Source organism: Charadrius vociferus, unplaced genomic scaffold (genome assembly GCF_000708025.1).
Source record: "Charadrius vociferus isolate BGI_N301 unplaced genomic scaffold, ASM70802v2 scaffold150, whole genome shotgun sequence".
NCBI lineage: Eukaryota > Metazoa > Chordata > Aves > Charadriiformes > Charadriidae > Charadrius > Charadrius vociferus.
This window is the reverse complement of record NW_009646420.1, coordinates 698895-715771: the sequence shown is the minus strand read 5'-3', so window position 1 is coordinate 715771 and position 16877 is coordinate 698895. Positions and strand designations below refer to the sequence as shown.

General features: G+C 38.3%; 1 protein-coding gene across 1 annotated transcript in view; it reads left to right on the top strand.

The window, feature by feature from the left end:
- Positions 1–7388: 7388 nt before the first annotated feature.
- The window catches only part of LOC104282780, a 157290-nt gene continuing 147801 nt past the window's right edge, over positions 7389–16877 (top strand). Inside the window, 1 exon segment of the mRNA XM_009880910.1 lies at positions 7389–7502. Coding sequence (XP_009879212.1) covers positions 7389–7502 — 114 coding nt within the window.

Sequence of the window (16877 nt, the reverse complement as noted above, 5' to 3'; positions counted from 1 at the left end):
GAAGAGAGACTAGGCAGGTGTAGGTCCACATCGAAGCCATAGCCAGCTCTGTTGTAGTAAAACTACAGCTTTATTAAGTAGCCTGTAAACTATGCTCATAGCCAAAATCTATCAGACGTTTCATGGTGTGTTGTGCTCATCAAGCATGACAAGCCTGACAACTTTATACCTTTTGCATGGAAGTGTTTGTCTCTCCTAAATGCTGAATTTGCTTGTTGGCATTCCTCTTGTTTCTCCTGCTTGCCATTTGATCAGATACTAGCATTTATATTTTAGGTGTTTATTTTGTCTGATGTGAAGACGCTTGCCTAAAATGGGTTTCAAAGAATGGTTGGCACCTGTAAGAGATACGCTCTCAAGCCAGGAAAATCCCTAAGGAGTATTTCTAAGAAAGACAGAAGAATTTCTGCATGATATTGATGAATCAATTATTTTTAGCAAAGCCACAGTATGACCAGTTTAGTTATAAAACCACTTCAGAAGCGGGTAGGTTAGAAGATGAAGAGTCACTGGAAATCACCTGAAGGAACTCAAGTGTGAGTAGCTGTTGTATATCAGTCTGAAGACAGCCTAAAAGAAAAGCTATTGAAAGTACAAAGCTAACTTCAGCAAGCACCTGATACTGGTAATAATGAATCCTGTCCTTAAGGATCATTATTGCTAAACAAATTTCTACTAGAATTTTAGATACCTAAACTAAATACGAAAGAGTATCTTTAGCATTAAATATACAGACTCACATCCTAATCTGGATTCAAAATGACATAGGAAGTCAAAATAAAAAATATTTTTTGTTGCTGAACAGAAGTACTGAAATAAACTGGAATTTTTGAGAGATTAAAAGACTGATTATTCATGCCTACCTACATTACAGGAATCTAGTAGAGATGATGAAACTGTGAATACCAAAGTCAGGCACTCATTTGCTGGGACAGAATAGAGTCTGATAGTAAAGTAAGGATGATATAAAAAATATTTTTCTTTTCCTCTTGTACTTTGCACTTGATCTGTGTTATTCTTTCTTTTTCCTCCTCCCCCATTCATTTTTTTGCAGATAGATAGAGAAGGGATGATCTGCTACTATCCAGAGGTGCTACTAATTATAGACCAGAGAAAAGAGGTCTTTGGGTTGGTTAAAAACTCTTCTAAATTCACTTCTGTGAATTCCACTTCCAGAGGAATATCTCTTTTCTATTTGTCCAGTCATCTAGCAGTCAGCTATTTTTAATTCATGGGCTGATTTCTGGCAAGCATTGCTGACTCTAACCTGGTTTCATGCAGTAAAAGAGAGGTTCCTGATGGCACTCAGGGTGCATCAACAGTTGTCACCAGGGTTAGCTAGCTTGGAAAGCTACAGTATCCCAGTTACTTTGTGGTACCCTTAACTCCTTTGCATGGGGATCTTCTTTAATAAAAGCTTTGGGACATGTACTGGTTTTGCTCCATATTTCTTCATAACACAGCATGACAGGACTTACCAGAAGTTCCAGCAGCACCCTGATAGAAATAATTAATAATATTACTTTGCACTAGGCAGTTCCTGCTTCCATATTTCAATCTGCTTCTCAAAAAGAAGTATAACAGTTAATATCCCCATGTTATTGAAAGAAAAGTGAGAGGTTTATTATGCAGTCACACAGTGTATCAAGAGAAAGCAAAGGGTAGAATCCACATCAACTGACTCTCACCTGATTGTCCTTTTTGGTTGCAATGATGGTGGCATGTGGCATTTGCAAAACCCTTCCTCTCCTTCTCTGGTGCTGTCGCTAGGGTTTATTTCATTTCCAAACATTGGATGGGGAGGCTGGGAGACTCCTGCTTGCACCTTGCTATTTCCATTTCTTCTTGCAATAACTCACAAAAGATTCAAGCTACAAAATATGTGAGGTCCAATATGTAGCTACTGAATACTGTAACACCCTGACCGAGAAATTGATAGGATGTCACTTGCTAGGATGTAATTTCCAATAATCATATATCTTCTGTTTACCTCCCTCTTAGTGATTTACTGTGTAACAACTCCCCACCACATATCTGTAGGGAGCTTCTCTGCTCACCTTGGTTTCTGCCTTTCAAGATACTGCACTGCATGATGATAAGCTTCAGAGAGAAATGACTACTGTCGACAAACCCAGTCATCCATGTTGTACATTGCATTACCTAAATCCCAGGGGAGTGTCTATCTGCAGGTGAATGCTGATGGCAGAATCCATTTAGAAGAATGGTTGATGTTGGTCTGTTTATTTGCATACAGAAGTGTCTGCAAAGCCTCCTATTATTCTATTCCTATATTCTTTTCCCAACATGCATTCTCTAAGGACAGAACTATGAAAATGAGTGTTAAAAAGCTATTAAGTACCTCAAGAATTTTGTTTTTCTTTAAAAAAAAAAAAAAGTTTCATTTCTTCTATGTAAATAGTAATAAATGAGAAGGTGAGGGAGACTAGAACTGAAACCAGGAAAAGAAAGATAATTTAATTTTACAGAGCATTTCAATATTTTGCTTTTGGCGTTCTTTCTTCATTTGGTATAAAAATATTTCTTTTTAATTCTCTGTGCAAGTAAATAGAAATGTGGACACTGGGAGCCCTCTGTCACTAGTTCAGAAGCAGCCCACCTGATGTTTTTCCCCAGAGCTGTGAAATACTGAAGCCTTAGGAACAGTCAATCTGTCTTCTTGGGAGCTGTTTAGCTAAATTCTCGGGGAACGGGTTGCTGTCCAGCAAACTCCCTTAGCACCATGGCAGAGTTGAAATATCTCTGCATCTCATTTATAGGTCAGGAAAACAGTAAATTCTGTTTAAAAAAAAAAAAAAAAAGTTATAATTGTTCAAATCTGCTGCAAAGAGAAATGACCTTGTATATTTAGTTAAGTCTTAAAAATGAAGTAGTCATCATACAGACAAAAATGAGAGGAGGCAAATTCTGAGTTGCATTAATCTTCCTTTACACCTGTCTGTATAAATAGACATTAATGGGGTCACAAACGGCTTCCAGAGAAGCAGCCTTTAGAGTGTATGACTGCTCTGGCTGACAAAATATCTTGTTTAGGACCCCTAGGTGAGTTCACAATGTAAAGGATGTTTCAGGGTGAGAGTGGGTAACAGGATGAAGAGAATGAGTTGGGTCTAGGGAATTCAGTTACTTTCTAGAGCCTGAGTTTCTGCAGGAAAATACAGAAATACTACAAAGTGGTTTTTTTCCCTCACTGCTTGGAGCAGGGGGAAGGACTTGGCCTTCATTTCCAGCAAACATACTGGTTTTGGGGGAGATAAGGGAAGAAGCCTTCAAGTCCTTTAGGGTATTCAGGAAGAACACCCAGCTGATACCAAGCCTGCCTACCTATGTGCCTCATTGAAAGTCTAATTTGGATAGAGGCAGGAAGATTACAATTTCTATAAAAGCTGTGGGCTTTTTTCTTCACTTTAGCTCATCTATTTTAGATGTTTCTCAGTGGCATGAGATTCAATTAATTAATGTCATGCAATGAGGCAAGTTAAACCTTGTTTGCCAGGCTGGGCTCTGAGCTTTACTTCCACAGCTTCTTGTTCTTAAGGGCTTTAAGGGACACTTAGAGCTTTCTGCACAGGTGTTGTTGATGCCCATTATTTGCAATAGGTGCTTGAGAAACAAACTTCCTTTCCTATTAGCCTGTGTTCTTTCTAGTGGGTCCTCTTATTCCCTGCTATTAAGCAGACACCCACCTTGTATTTCTAACAGAACTTACCATTTTGGTTTAAAAGCCTTGGAGTTTATTTCTATTGGTGATGTCGCTGCAGCGCTGGAGAAGAACGTGTGCTACAGGACCCACATGCCCCAGAAAAGTATACTCAACATCAACATTTACCTTTACTGTGTAAATATGGCTCTTCATTGTTGTCAGCTTTGGTTAATAAAATACTAGCTTTAAACAAAGGTTTGGACTACAGAGTAAATCACTCTGCATACTAAACATTTTGAGGTAGGTCAAAGTAGGCATGAAATAAAGTATGAATATAAGCTTCAACCCTTTTCCTGGATGTCTTCTCACTGAACTCAGTAAGACTGTGTGAATGCAAGATGTTTTGCAAGGCACTGAGGGAATGTACTCAGTTAATGACGAAGTAGGGCTGCTCATCACTTCTGGTGGGCATAAATATTCCAGTCTGGAGAGGTTTTGGCTCTTGTGAAGGTCATTTGCTTCTCTCTTGGCAGGGAAAAATAAATACTTTTGGAATCATATTTGTGAGGGAGCAGAGCTGCAGAAGCTGCAGTTTCCATGTCAAGAGTTCCACAAGCACCAGGACAGTGCTTTGAGCCTAAGAATTAGGATTTTGCAGCCTCCTACTTCCCTACTTTGTAGTCTCAGTGGAAGGTTGCTGAGACATGCAGGTGGTGAAATTACGGCAAATATTAGCAGCAGCTTGCAGTATACAATTGCATTTGAGGTTAAAAAAAAAAAAAAGACAAAAATACTAGTAACTGTGAATATCTCTTTGTGGCCTGATATGCACCTTACAGGACCTACTGCTCTGTGATTCTGGCAGCATCCTTGACTTCCACAAGTTTTTGTGCCAGTCTTAGCCAAGAGTAGCTAACTAGTGGCATTAGCAGCATCTGCTATCAGTACCCAATATTGCATGTGTTAACCACATAACAGAATCACACGTGGTAAGGAACAGATGAGCTGAGCTGCAAGATTTGCTGGGGATTGAATTAATGTTTATATAATTTTATTTTCATTATTCAACCAGCTGTGCGGCCACATCCATTTAGTGAATAAGTGAGACAATTTTTAACCTTTGGTCACTAAATATATATTTTATCCCAGCTTTTACCACTCTAACCAAGTTAGTGGTTGCTTGTTCTTCTCACCATTCTTATAATTAGTATCAGACTCAAATATGAGTCAAGCAGAATTTGAATTTAGTTTCCCTTTTTGATATTCTGAAAGTTAGTCAAAGTTTGAGAGCGAGAACATGACATACTGTTCCTCGCTCAGCATCTAAGCGTGTGATGACTTTGTCCTGTGGCAAAAGTGTGGAGAATCACTTTTATAGAGGTTGCAAGTATACTTGTGTGTTGTTTCTGTTTTTTGAGTAAGAAAAGTATATACAGGGATTATACTGCAATCTGCAGGAGATACAAAACTTTGCCAGCCTAAGTAATAAACCCAGGAGGAAAATGGCCTGGTCTGAAGGAGGTTAATTCCCAGCCAGCAGTAAAAGTGTCTGGTAAGGTGCTCCCAGCTGGGAGCTAATTAGACACTGCTGAGCCTGCTAGGGTCTCCAGGTGGCAAATACGACACATCTCATGTCACTATCACACTTCAGCAGTCCCGTCACATGTTCCTGCACCTCGGAGGGATCTCTCACATCTGGTTGAGCTGTGGGAAGGCTGAAGGCATTTTCCTTCAGCTGTGTCTTTCAGTCTCAAGTATCAGATGTGGGCCCTGTTACACTCATCACTGCTGCCTCCTCTTTTATTGCTTCCCCTACTGAATTATGATGGCTGAGAGAGAGCTGCTCGGTGGGAGAAGGAGACATTGCTACAGGGGTTTTTTATATGTGGACATGCAAGCTTTCCAAGTAACACTTACGATATGAGCAATATCTGATATATCTAGCTGTGCCTATATTGTTGGATCTTGATCCACAAGCAAGCTCAAACATGATTTACACATTGTCCACATTGCCAGTTCTAAGACACCGGTGGTCACTTCTCCTCTAAGTTCATTGCTGTTTGTGATGTTAAGGCATCCTGGAAGGAGCCTGGGCTGAGGTCTGCTGAATATTCGGAAGAGTGAAATTGCTGTCTGGCAGTGAGAGGGATCACAACACACCTGGCCATGTGCACTGAAAGGTGGAACGTGACAACTGGTGGGGAGTGCTTGGGATAGCCCTGCCCCAGCTTTCTCTCTTGCTATCCATGAAAGCTCAGCCGAAGCCCGCAACTGAGTCTTGCCTGTGTCTGAGAAGCCTGCAAGGCAAGGTAGTTTGGACATATGTTCAAAATGCAGTTTAGGAGAATCTTATGATGTTTATTGCTTTTAAAGAGGAGAGTTAAGAAGTCACAGCTAAATAGAAGCAATATATATATATATAAAAAAAACAAAACAAAACAAAACCAAAACCAACAAATTATTTGTAGGACACATGAACTGCACTGTGTGGTCTAAGTTTCTAAGTTAAGTAGGACGGACATAGCGAAAACTCCAGCTAAGCTGCATTCAGTTTGCAGACACTCCTTACTAAGTCACAACTTGAAGATTCAGCGGACACTGATGATGCTAAGCATATCTGGAAATAAGGCTGTTTTGTCTTAAAAGCCTAACTGCATATTTTGAAGTCTGACCCAACTTTGAAAACGCAACTCTATACAGCAGGTTGTCTTATACATACCAATAACATCTGCAAACGTAACAGGATTGAAATAGCTTTCTTCATTACCTGAACAGCTTTGAGGATAGTCAAATGGTATAAATTCAAAAGTAAAGTCAAGATACTCCTTGTCAAATTTCTAGTACATTCTTCATGCAATTTTTTAATTATTGATTTGCCAGCTCTAGCTATTTTGGTGGTCCAGCTTTTCTTAAGAATTGAGAGAAAGAAGCTTTGTACAAACATCAGTGGCCATCATAACCGTTCAGTTATAGCCAGTCAGCTCCTGTGAAAACTGCAGATTAAAGACAATCTGTTCTTGCATAGTTTTTTTTTATTGACTCAATAGGTGGTTGAACAGCTCTGAGCAATACTAAACTGTAATGAATTTGTTTTGCTGAAGAACGGTGAAGGCTCAGGGCTACATCTAAACAGGACATCCATGGAGCCGAAACTTACAGGAATACTATGAACTACCCAGAGACGTGGAGAGGGATTTGTGTGTGTTTCCTTCTTTAGCACTCTGTCTTTATCGCACAAAAGCAGTTATTATTTGAGCTGGTTTGGGAATATGCTGGTGCCAATGGGTTTTCCTTAAGTAATTTTCATGGTTTGGCTTTTGTGAAGTGCAGTTGCTTTTTTTACTAAACCCTTTTGAATCTGATATGCTTTACAACTGTCTTCCTTTTTCTTGCCTTGCACATTCACTGATTCTAAACTGGGGGCTTCCCCTGGTTAGGGTATTAAATTTCACAGGACTTTTACACTAAGAGGAAATAGCACTGCAGTTTTTAATATAAACAATAGTTAAAACATAATTTTCTTTCATTTTCATTTTATTTTATATTTTTTTCCCCATTTTTTGTGTTTGTTACTAGTTGGTTAGGCAAGTATATTTCTGGCCCTACAAAAATGAGTTGAAAAAGCAAAAAGCTTCTCCTTTTGGAAACAGAGAATAGGCTGCCTTTCCTGCAAAGGATGGGGCAACAGCAGAGGAAGCCTGGCACCTTGCCCCCATAGTTTCGAGACATGGCGGCCTCACCAGCGGGGGATGTTGGGGGCAACAGCTCTGCTCCCATCATCGGCAGACAGAGCAGTGGGAAAAGAGGCTCCCACAACTCAGCGGTGTCCCCTACATTTCAGGTGAGAAGGAGAAAATGCTCTCCCTAAAGAGACCCCATTGGTTCAAAAGGCCATTTGGACACATTTTCAAGAACTTCTTCACAGTTAAAATTAAAATGAACAGGATAAGATTTTGTCTTGTTACACGATTCCTAGCAGCCTTATAACAGGCCTCTTGAAAAAGTCCATGAAAAAGTCCTAGACAGTCTATGAGTTAATTAAACTTTGCTCTAGATCCTAACTTAACAGAGAAATAAGCTGCTAGATTTTTTCTAATTAAACGTAATTGTCACATTTTACTTATGCAAACCACATAATCATATGAAAGCAGCTGAGACTGTCTTTCCTTAACTCAAAATATTAAAATTTCAAGTATAGTAATGCTTTAACTTAGTAAGACTGAATCCCAATCCAGACATAGATTTATGCTAATAATTAAGACATTCCAGGCATTTAACATTATTATGAGTCTGATACAGCAAAAGCTTTAATATTTTAAGAATGTTTAGAAGACAAGTGACTATGATATTCTTCCATAAATATTTTAACATTACATCATATTTTTTTCTGAACATTGAAACATCTCACAGAAAAGAAAATATTTTGCTGGGTTTTTTTATATTGTGTATGTACACTATGCTAGGTTTACCCACACAATTCAACTAATTTAACACTTCCATTGTTTCATAGCTATGGCCATAAGAAAGTCTAACTAGCAGTTTTTTTCTGTTGGGTTTTGTTCCAATTAATTCTTCTCTACTTTAGTGCAAAGAAAGAGAAAGGTGCCTCCAAAAAGTAGTCATTACAAATAGATTATGGGGCAGTACTGTAAAAATTCTTCATAATCAGGTTGCATTCAGTGCTAATCAAGAAGAGATTGTGTGGAACGGGATTTTTTTAATTCCCTATATCCGGTGGACTTCATTCCTTTCTGACTTTGGTGTAAATAGTAAGTTGTTGGGTTTTTTTCCATTGGAATAAACAGAATCATAGGTGCAAATGAACACAGATAAATCAGCTGCCTGTAAAACTGGTATTTCAAAGTAAAGAAGAAACCAAATATGTTTAATGGATCGTTGGAAGACTTCAGAGGTGTCCATTAGGCAGCTTCTGCTAATCATCATCATTTTTAAAACTCTGAGAAATTCAACAGCAACTGCATATTAATGTCTTTACTGGGCTGCTCTATTTTCACACTGGTGATCTTGGGCTGGAAAAGGAATTGGAGGAAGAACAGTAAAGCATCAAGAAGCTTTGGTCCACAATGAACGCTTGAAGGTTTTTTTCTTTGAAACTGTGGCCTCAGTGCATAAGTGCATATACCACTTTTTAGCAGCATAATCCAATTCAGCTCCCATTAGAGCTCACAGTAACAAATCCAATGCCCATGACTTGAACTCTGCTGTCAGTGGGTAGTGCCTGCAGGGAACAGAGCACGAGGACAGCGTGTTCTCCGCCACCTGTGTTGCTAAGCAGATGGGTTGCTTTATTTCCTACCAGTTGGCACAAAGAATACTTGCAGCTCAGGGTAAGGCAGCATCACTTTCAATCTCAGCAATGCCTACAATAATCCCCAATTCCAGAGGAGGAAAGTAGGATACACAATCAATAACACCTGAGATAGGTGTTATGGTAACCAACCCTAATCTTGTTAAAATGAACACTGAAATAAAACAAAATATATTAGATGGAAGTACCGTAGCTGGAGATATAGTGAGCTATAGTAATTCAGCTAGCTGGTGAACCATGGTGTTTTTCAGTTCATTTCCACACACAGTAGATAATTACTTCATTTCCAAGCTTTGGTTAGAAAGCCACTGAGGGAATCGATAGGGAGTCTAGTCTCCAGATAAAGTGTGTTCACCTTTAAAATGTATTTTAAGTGTAGCCACTGCAAAGTGCTTCAGTGCACAATAACATTTTCACTGGGTGTCAAAATCAAGTAACAGAAAAGCAGAATAGGCATTGTGAAGGACAAAGGTAACATTATATTACTTACCTACTTTGGCATGTGTCCATTATTTCATTTGTAGCTTTAAGGGGAGTAGAAATATCTCTTTTGTATATTTAAATGCAGAACATATTAAAATGAAGGCTAAATAGAGAGCTACTCTATGCTTATTAAATTTAACTGTGGTTTTGAAACATTTATTGTGAAATTTGGGAGAACATTATTAAAAGTTCACATTTGTATGTTATGGGTAATTCACAATAATTATGTTCTTAATGGGCAGTTGAAATCTAGCTGGCACACAGAAGACATTTCATAAATATTTAAATTAAAAGTGTATTTAAAATACATTTTGAAAATGACCCAATTTGACATAGCTATATTTGTAAATAAATATTAAGGTTTACCTACATTATCTAGGCTCCAGGAGATACTACGTGTTTGATATATGCTTGGTTGTTTGTTTTTGTTTTGTTTTGTTTTTTTTAAAAAAAAAAAAAAGAGAGAAAAAAGCTGTAGTGTCATTCTAGGAAAACACAGTGCTGCTGACCACAAAAGCAGCTGGGAGAACTTCCTGGTACGGCCTAATTTTATTGTATTTGAGAAAAGGTTTAACAGTATAAAAAACAGTTACAGAACAAGCATTACTGTGTGACTCAGGAAACTTCTTCATAAGAGCTTCTCACTACTTCATGAAAATTCTGGTTCCTGTCATGCCTGGACAGCTGTACTTGATATCAATGGTGGAGAAAAGCACTTTTGTTCTCCTGTTAATTCTTTCTGATCCACATTGCCAGCATTCAAGTAAGTTGCCTAATTAGGGTAAGCTCAGAACTTTCAATACTTGGGATTTGCCAGGTAACTGAGATCTTCCATTTGTGTGTCTGGTCTGACAGTGCCAGTGGCTCCAGGAGCCATGAAGATGTTGATACAGGAATTGGCTTGGTGACTGCCTTAGCCTTTACCCAGAGAGATGGACAGAGTGCTTATTTTGACTCTGATGGTTTTACTCATGAGATAATAATTAACTGCTCAACATCTACTGAACCTGAATTTGAGGTGTCAGAGTCTGTTTCCCTAATGAGTGAAATTTTAAGGAGTTGGTATTTTCTTTTCTATTTTAGTACATTCTAAGTCAGGATAGTTCTGTAATAATATGTAGAAATGTTCAATTCTAAAACCAAAACTGATTTACTGAACTATCCATTTTCTCAGCTCTGATTAAGGGAACACATCCAATTACATAAGTATATTATTAATGCTCGTCTGTAGTGTAGTAGAATTAAAATTGCAATGCCTCCCAATCACAGTCTGAACCGTGCAGTAATCAAGCATGAATTTAGCAAGTTCATTTTTCCATTATGCTGTTTTCAACACAAAGTTACTATATTAGCATATGGTACCGTAACATTGCAGTTCAAACCAAATGTGTGCTGGGCATAGGAAGCACAAAGGATGGCTTGCATTAAGTCCAAATGGAGGTCACCTTTCAGATGCTGTGGTCCATGCTTAAGACTGCACTTATCTTTAACAATTTTTAAATTCAAAGATAGCAGGAGTGATTGAAAATCACTGAATAGTAACATTCACAGAATCACAGTGTCCTGGTTGTGGCAGGGATGGGGTTAATTTCCCCCAGGAGCCGGCAGGGGGGCAGGTATTCCATCCCACGTGACCCGCGCCGGGTCTATAAGAGGCGCTGGCCCGGGTCAGGAGAGCAGTTGCCACCTGGGGGTGGGCTGCAGCTGTGCAGGTCTGGTTGGTGCGCTTTGCGGTGGTACTGTAATCCCGTCTTTATATCCCTTTATCGGTGTTATTGTTTTGTTTTCATCTTCCCTTTTGCTGTTCTGTTAAATTGCACTATTTTAACCCACGAGTTTTGCCTTTTTCTGTCGATTTTTCCCACAGCTGTGGGAGTTGAGAGAGTGGCTGCGGGGTTCTTTGTTGCTGGCTGAGGCCAAACCATGACACACAGAATCTCCTAGATTGGAAAAGACCTATAAGATCATCTAGTTGAATCATTAACGTAACACTGCCAAGCACACTAAACCATGTCCCTAAGCACTATATCTACACAACCGTTAAATACCTCCAGGGATGGGGACCTCACCACTGCCCTGGGCAATGTGTTCCAATGCCTGATGATCCTTTCAGTAAAAAAATTCTTCCTAATATTCAATCTAAACTTCCCCTGGCACAGCCTGAGGCCATTTCTTCTTGTTCTATCACCTGTTACTTGATAGAACAGGTCGACTCCCACCTTTCTGCAACCTCCTTTCAGAGAGCTGCAGAGAGCAATAAGGTCTCCCCTCAGCCTCCTTTTCTTCAGGGTAAAATTTACTGAAATTAACAGCAGAAACAGCATATTTCAAAAGCTTTATTATTTGAAACTTTCAATGTTTCTAATGCCATCTCCCACCTGACTCTTGCCCTAGTAGACCATATCAAAACAGGACTAACATCATACCACTGCATTGAGATCAAAGCTACAGTAAGGTGTCCAGGAGTTTAATTCTTCTGAATTCAAGTTATTCTTTTAAGTATGTGCTGCTCTATTTAAATATCAAATTAGAGAGGAGGGAGGAAAGTGAGTTTTGGTTTTTCCTCTGTGTTTCTGTGTGGCAAGGAAAGGTTTTCATGAAATGATGCACTGTACATAGAAAAAAAGGCACAGAAGGTTTATCTTTGAAAAAAATAAGGTGTCCTTTGCAGTGTGCCAAGGTTTAAAAGCAATTATTTATCATTATATAACTACCTCTTTTTTCCCCTTTTGTTCTTAACTTGATCTGCCTTTTTTTCTTTTTAGTTTTTTTTTCACTCATTTAGATAAAAATAGGCAAAACTGTGGAAATAATCCATCCTCTGTCTGTCATTCATGCTTTTATGATATGCATTGCATTAGTAATTTTACCTACTGTGAAATTTTTGTTTTTAGCTAAGATTAACTAGGCTTCAAAGTACTTTCAAGGCTAATAATACAGACTGTCCTTATATAAGCAATCTGCTCATTTGTGAGGATTCTCTCTTTAGAAGTTTTGGATAATATAGGACTGTTTTTCTCTGACTCACTAGTCTGCACTCGTGTTATGCCATGTCTTGAGAAAGAATCTTTTCATGCACAAAGGAGAGGTATGGTCACAATGGAGAAGATACAGCTGTATATGAGGCAAGAAATATTACCCTCTAATAGAATTTTTGGCTAAAATCCAGTACAAAAATAAGCTTGCAATGCTTTTTTTTTCCAAGAAAAAAATGTTTAAAGAATGATGCTTTGTACTTCATGGATTAAATTTCACTCTGCTGAAAAAAAAAATCTCTGTTTTTACTTCCACATTGTGCTATTAAACCATGCCTGTTCCCTTGGAGTTTACTTTCTATGCCACTTGCTAATGTTGGTTTTAAAAAAACCACATACGGGCAGGTGCTAAACCATCAAATAATAAGAGAAGACATGCCAAATTGCATAACTAATGGCACCATAAATTGAAAATAATAAGTTAGGCAGTGTAAGTTTATATTTTAGGCCTTTGCAAAAGCAGACTTTGACTTAATGAACACTAATGAGTACTTATGGGCTCATATATTGTTGAGTATTTTTACAACCATGAATATGCATCATGAACTACATAGAAGATCTTGTGGGTATTTTATTGGAAAATAGAAGCTGGATGTGAAAAATTCTGTATCTAAAATGAAATCATTCATCTTTTAACTTTTCCTTATAATTAAACCCACAGTAATGTAATGTTCCATATTTTCATCAGAATAAGGTGAAACAGTTCCGGCAAAACAAAAACTGTCCAGAGCTTTTTAAACCATTCTCTGAAATTAACTTTTAAGGTCTTAAAGTTACTGTTTGGGTTTGTTTGGGTCTTTTTCCAGGGGAAGCAGGAGTGTAATTCTGCTCCTGAGATGCAACGGCAGCTGTTCCCCACTCTGACTGTGAGCCCGAACCCGTCTTTCCTGTGGTAGCAGGATCTCCTCCCACTCCTGGGTCGCTGGAGCAGCTGCCGCCTGAACCCTCTCTAGAACTTGTAACTCTGAAAGTATCATGCCTTATCTGGCCTTTCTTTTACAAATTCTTATATGTCGGATGACTGCAGTACTCATGCTGTAAGTACTTGGAGACCTGTCCTTGTTTAGACAGTCTTCACAGATTGTATCTGGCGTGTTTCCATGCAACACTCTTAGAGACACATATTCCTATAGCTCCCTGGACCAAGGCATGATGGCTACTTGTTTGGACAAAGTTTGCCGTGCCATACACACTTTGAATGTTCAGTAGAAGTGATTTTTGTCCTCAGCTTTTTTACCTTCTTAGCATTCGGTTCCCCCTGTGGAAGCCTAGACTACAAGGGACACTCTGCAAAGGAGGAAACAACAGTGGCTAAACCTCAGCGCAGTGTGCTTCACTCTCCTGTGTTCTTGGTGAGCACACTAAGGACTGCCGGAGATGTTCACTGAATTATGAACCAGGAGCTAAAGGTTCTGCTGGAAAGGCATGAGCCCAAAGTAGCTAAAGTGTGACTTTTTATTCTAGACTAGCTGCTACTAGGAATTAAATTGTAGAGGAAAAGGATGGCTGAAGCAGTATAAGTGGGCACTCCCCATTTGCTCTATCAGTAACCATGAACTCTCATAGGAGCCTTTATCCCATGATCAACTGGAATTTGTCTAGCAAACCACTGCTGGAAATAAGCAGCTGTATGAGTGACAGTGAAAAGCAGAATATGATGGTCGCCATTGATTCTCACTGAAGGTGGGACAGCAGATTTATCTAGCCATCATCTTAGTATATCTCAGAGTGGTCAACTAATTATGAAGGGCTTATGTCAAAACAAAAGTTATTTTATTAAAACACATCTATGGAAATGGGAACAGTGAGGTAAAAGATATCCAGGTGTTGTTGTTGTTGGGGTTTTTTTCCTTGCTTTGTTTTTTGGGTTTTTTGGTTGGTGGTTTTTTTTTTTTTCTTTAAGGGAAATTTTGAAAAATAGGAAAAGAAAAGTCCAGAAAACCTAAGAGTTTAGGGCTTATTTACATCTTTCAAGAAGAGCCCAAAACTTTTCATTAGATTCTGGTGTTTCTTCAAAAGTATTTGTTTACTTGAAACTACGTTTACCCTACTGAGACAAGTTATAGACAGAATAATTTGTAATAAGTTTCTATGAATCAGTGTAACACTGAGAAACTTGTGGCTGAGCTTCTCAGCAGGTCTAAAAAACATTTCTCTGACTTCAAATAAGAGGATCCAGTATCATTTACATCAGTGAAAATAGGCTGATTCATGTAATTCAAAAAACCTGTGATCCTGAAATAGAGATCAAATAGGAGTATGATATGCAACTGATAACTGGAGCTATGTAAAATCCTCAGTACAAGGTTGTGACTGTGGATTGTTTTAGCTTTCTTAGGTAGCTAAACTGATTTTTTTTTTTAAAGAGGCTTTTAGCAGTTCTAAGTGATATCTGAATAAACAAAGGATGACTGTAGTTAACGCCTGGTTTTGAACCCACTGTGTCAGAGACTACCAAGGAAGGTTTATATCTAGATTCAGCCGTGTTTAATGACTAAGAGAAATTATAAAGGAGGTAGTAGGATCAGTTGCAACAAATACTGTGTTAAAGTATTGTCTCAAACTCAAAGGTCTGATTACCTGAACAAGAATTTATAAATTCAAGCAAGGTGGCCTATCAATCACTTTTCAGATTATTTTCATATGGAATTTTACATGTGTTCTCAGAGTTTCCTAACATTATCCGGACATGTTGTGGCAAGTTTTCAAACTCTGCTTAACAACACACTGAGACTTTTTTATTAATCATTCCAGAAAACAAGAACCCCAACCCCTAAGTGTAGGAAGTAGCAGGGAATCAGAATTTCTTAAATTCTTTGCTCCTACTTTTGTGTTTTTCATTGCAGGATAATGATTTGTCTGGTATACATTAAAAGAAAACTGTAAAAAAACTGTTAAAAAAAACCTGCTGAATATGTAGATGCTCGTAAATGTTCATTTTAACTCTAACATACAGATGTACACATTGGTTTTGTTATGGTGATAAAAATACCTTAATTCACACTTTTCTTCAGTCCTGATGGGTACTGACAAAACCTGACTAGTCAGACTGAAAAACTAGCACTGCAGGAACATACAATTTATGCACAAAAGAGTGTATTGAATAGTTTTGCTACTATAAGTGAGCTGAAAACAAACGATGATGGATAACATCCGAAAGTTGTTCATAGCAGTGCACCTATGATAGGCTCTCCCCTTTTATCCCATGAGATTCCACTACTACAGATGTAATGTGGCTTCCTTCCTGAATATGAAAACTGTAAAGCCTGTCACCAGAACAGATTGATTATATGATTTCATAAAGAATTAATGATGGAATAGGTGCATAAATGCATACATGTCCCAACCACAAGTAAGGAACCTGATTTTCAGTGAAATAAACCATAGGTTCTCTTATGATGTGGTATCTGCGTAGCATCCACGTGTTTTAAGCTTGATAAAGCCTGACCAGTGAGGAAGTTAGGTTGTTTAGAGTATTTAAATACCCTGTAGAGATGAATGACCGTGCTGAATGCAAGCTTGTGGAACTTATTATTTGTCTGTCACACTTTTCTCACCGTTTCTTGCTCCCTCCAGACCCCTCTCCCCTCAAAAAAAAAAAAAAGAGCTTGAAATACTTGCTGAATTTAGAGAAAATTCAGTTCTGTCCAGTATGCTTCCTTTTTCTGAATTTTCACCTGTTTTCTTTATGGCCTCAAGCTTGTTTAGCAGTGCAGTCTGTTTAACTGACTATACTAATTTACGAAGTCATTGACTAACTTGAAGAGATTTGACAAAAGACTAAAAGTCTTCAGGAAAATTAAATTGTCACACACTTTATAAAAAGTAAGATAGCAATTAGGGAAGAAAGTGAGCTTTAAATATTCACTTTTGATTCCGTTGGTTCTTTTTTTTCAATCAGGTAGTTTAGATAGTTTAGGTAAATAGTCAAACAGACAGGATACATAAGCCCGTAGGAATCAGGTAGCCTGAATCTGAGGGCTCAAAAAGCAGTTTATTAACCACTTTTCATTGTTTAAGCCCAAGAATGGTCTTCTCAAACAGATCCTGTGGTGTTTCAGGATTTCACCAGGTCTGTAACAATGTCAAGCACATTTTAATATTCTGCTAGGTTAAGTGCTCTGCTCATGCAGCCCTCCTGCTGAGAAGTCCCTGTTCAGATGTGCTTCTGAAATTATTGCATGTTTTTAACTGTGAGGAAAAGTCAGAGGTCTCATGCTGCGAATTTTGTAACACTATATTTCCTCACTTTATTGATGGGCTTCATTCCAGCAATAATTCTAATTTGGTTTTTAAACTAATTACTGAATTTCACTTTTTTTCCTTACTGTAAGTATGAGGGACTTGTATGTATGTAAGTAGACAGTTT